General features: G+C 34.8%; 1 protein-coding gene across 1 annotated transcript; it reads right to left on the bottom strand.

Annotated features, from left to right (window-relative positions):
• Nucleotides 1–446: 446 nt before the first annotated feature.
• LOC107473293 (metalloendoproteinase 4-MMP-like) lies at nucleotides 447–2,965 on the bottom strand. The gene is made up of 2 exons (XM_016092845.3): nucleotides 1,867–2,965; nucleotides 447–502 (listed from the first exon to the last, which is right to left on the bottom strand). Exons 1-2 carry the CDS (start codon nucleotides 2,943–2,945, stop codon nucleotides 481–483), a joined length of 1,101 nt encoding a protein of 366 aa, XP_015948331.2. The 5' UTR covers nucleotides 2,946–2,965; the 3' UTR covers nucleotides 447–480.
• Nucleotides 2,966–3,570: the final 605 nt, after the last annotated feature.

Here is a 3,570-nt window from a genome sequence, read left to right as displayed (position 1 = left end):
ATATTGATGATTAATTAATGATAAAAAATAATAAATTTTAATAAATATCTAAAATTTTTAATTGATAATATATTTTTTTATCCATTTAAGTAAAAAAAAATTGTTTCATAACACGCCAGCTGGTTGTGGTAAGAAAAGTTAAGACCCGCCAATGCATGCGGTGTGTAGTAAAGGAACGAAAGATAATATTTTGCGTTCTAAGAAGATGACCCACGCCCACTTTACGTGTTCCCCATATATCTATATATCTTGTGAATGATGTAAACTTTAAGATGTATATAAGCATACACTTAACACGTTGAACTCAGATTTCGCTCCACATATACACGTGCATGCTCATCCTTTCGACATATGCTCTTATTGTCATCTCTAATCTTTTTATTTTGTTCCCCACCCATGCCTCTGTGATTATTGCACGAACCAATATTTACTATTATATTTTTCATCCTCGTTAGCGTGTTGCTGAGAACTGATGCTCCCTCAAGTCACGTGCTTGTATCCTCTACATAAATCAGAGATCATCATTACAAAGCATGCATATGTGTGTGTTACGGTACATCTGTTGCAATGTATATATTACTGGTGTCAATCAATAAGATTTTAGATAGTTTCTAAATGTAAGGTATTTTATTTTCATCTTATAAGCTACTTTTAGGATTTGAGTTATTCTCAATAAGAGGAGTAGACTTCATCTTTTAACTTTCATATAGATAATTTAAGAAAAAAAATTTAATACCATAGAATTGCCCTAACTATTAAGCATGTTTGTTATCTCATTATAATCAACATCTCTTAAGTAATTTTGATTGCTCGAATGGTCAGTTCATTTGTAATAATATGAACAACAAAAAATAATCAATATATCATTGTAAGTTAGAGTCACAAGAATTAATAATTATATAAAAAAATTAGACTAATATTTTTATTAAAATTTAGTCAATAATTTTAATAATAAAAAATATAATATATATTAATAATAAAAAATATAATATATATTAATTGGAATGAACAGTAAAAATTTATTAAAATACTGTTTCAGGTATATTTAAAATTTTTTTTATATAATATAGATATGTTTAGTTTGGTGCTTTCATGAGTAGAGTATGGGGGGAAGAATTCCTCTATTGATTCAGAGATGCTCAGTTATACTGCTGCTCCCGACCTGCTCTATCTGATGTGCCGAATGGTTCATTTTCAGAGCTAACAATTATTATGTATTTGAATTGAATGTATTTGGTTCGCGGTCGTGCGGTCTGTCATACCATTCCTCAATCTTCATTCTTCATCATCACGTTGTTGACCTTGACCATGATGTTACACCCACCACTACTAATAGATGAACCCACCTTTCATTCTGTCTCTCTTTAATTTCTGTTCGACTCATCTTCTGTTATCAATTTTATATACTACAAATTCAGTTCTTTAGTACTACCTTATCCATTTTCGTTCTTAACTCTGTTTTAGACTCCATGTATGCATACTAGGAAGCCAAACACTAGTATAATTGTTTGTACCATCAATTTTGGTGTACATTTTCTGATATTTTTACTTCTAAAGATAAGACATACATGTATAAAATTGAGTCAACTAACATTTTTTATATTTGAATCAACTTTAGCTTTAGCTGATATGTGATATATTATTTAATAATTGAGTTTTTGTAATATAATAAGAAAAAATGTTTTGTACTACAATTGTGTATAAATTTTGTGTACACATATCTTCGAATGTGTAACTCACAAGCCAATAAGCCATGCAACCGAATAGCAGACTAAAAACCGAAAAGAGAAAAATAAAAAAAATTTGAAACTCAATTGTCTTTGCCTGAAGTTAATGTTTAAAGAAAAGATGCACGTGAGGTTTTACCTGGAAAAAATTATAAAGAAAGACAAAAGGTATGCACAAGAGAGAAGAATACTGAATGGTGGAAAGCGAGGAGGAGCATGATTTGCGGAGATAGCAGATTGAAGCGACGAGATATCAGAAGATCTGAAATGAGGGTTGGAGCCATAAAGAGATTGGACTCCCATGACGTCATCAATATGGAGACGATATCTCTTCTCTCTCGGCCTCAAGCTGGGATACATAACTGCCTCTCTAACCGAACTGTGAGACAGACCAAGCACGTGTCCAATCTCGTGCGTTGCCACGGACTCCAAATCCACCGCTACCTCCGACCAACTCTCCCCGAAGTCCACTGCCCACGTCTCCGCCGCATCCAGGTGTAGCCGCCCGCTCTCCGGCGAGAATGAATGCGCCAGCACTCCAAGAACCCCGTCGAAAGCCTCGCCATCGCCGTGGTCGCCGCTGTAAAACCCTATCTTGATCTCAGCAAAACCGTAGTCGTCTGATTCCACAAATGTGAGAGGAATGACGTTAGACCAGCGCGTGAAGGCGCGTCGGAACGCTCTCCGGATCTGGCGAAGGGTCAAGGTGTGGATGGTGTATTCAGGGGAGAAAGCGTAGGTGAGTGTCGTCGGCATTGGACCCGACCACCGTGGCTTCCCCGGAAAATACACGAAGTTCTTTGCGGAGTGCATGTGTGTGTGTGTGTGAGTGTGATCATTACTGTCTGGAACTCCGCATCTCGGTGTGATCATCTCAGAAATGGTGATGGAATCGAGCTTGCCAGTGACTTGGAGTCCAAGCTTGCGTTGGTATCTAACGAGAGCAGATTCTAACATGGCGTCAAACTCGTCGCTGAAACAATTACATGTGGTATTAACATTATGGTCGAGGTACCCGAAACGCCATAGATATCTCTTGAACTCTGATATTCCGGTGATGTTGCTGCCTCTCCCAGCATTGCTGAACCTTTCCATGTCTGCCATTGATCTTGAAGAGATGGCAATAGAATGCGCAAGTGAATGTGATGATGTGAATGTCATGAGGACAAGAGTAGTCGTAATGAAGAAGAAGAACGAGAATGTGCGTCTATGCAACATGATATTGTTAGATGGGCAATTAATGCATTCAAACAACCTTTCATATGAACAAACCAATACATATATATATATACACTCAAGCTAAGCTTTCTCATCAACAAACCTGCATGCATGATGCATGATGCATGTATCTTAACTAATCCTAATTTAGTTAGTTAATTAGTTAGTTAATCATATATGTAGATCTTCATTTATCCAATTCTGCATATCTTGGCTAGTAGTATCATGTTTTATCTATTACTTTTCAAAATGTATGTATGTTTACAGGAGGACTACTTACTGTTAGATATGAAATTTGTTCAAATAATTTATTTATTTATTTTTTGGAAAAAGCTTTCCAATAAAGCAATTTCACGGTATCTACTATCTTCTACTTTATGTCTTACTTTTACCAAATTAAATATTAATTATTTAATCTTATTGATAATTAAATATCAAATTTTAGGTATCATAACAAACAGTTTTCAATAATATTTCAGTATTAATAACTATTTAGAGTCTTTTTAATTACTTTATATATATATATATATATATGAGTGACAAAATGGTGTCATCTTTCGAATTGTATGCATTATATATTTATGAAGTAACTTAAAGAAGAGAGCAACTATGGGAGAAGTTGAGG

This window comes from Arachis duranensis, chromosome 2 (genome assembly GCF_000817695.3).
Source record: "Arachis duranensis cultivar V14167 chromosome 2, aradu.V14167.gnm2.J7QH, whole genome shotgun sequence".
Classification (NCBI taxonomy): domain Eukaryota; kingdom Viridiplantae; phylum Streptophyta; class Magnoliopsida; order Fabales; family Fabaceae; genus Arachis; species Arachis duranensis.
The sequence above is the reverse complement of the archived record's forward strand: the minus strand, read 5'-3'. Positions and strand labels throughout refer to the sequence as shown.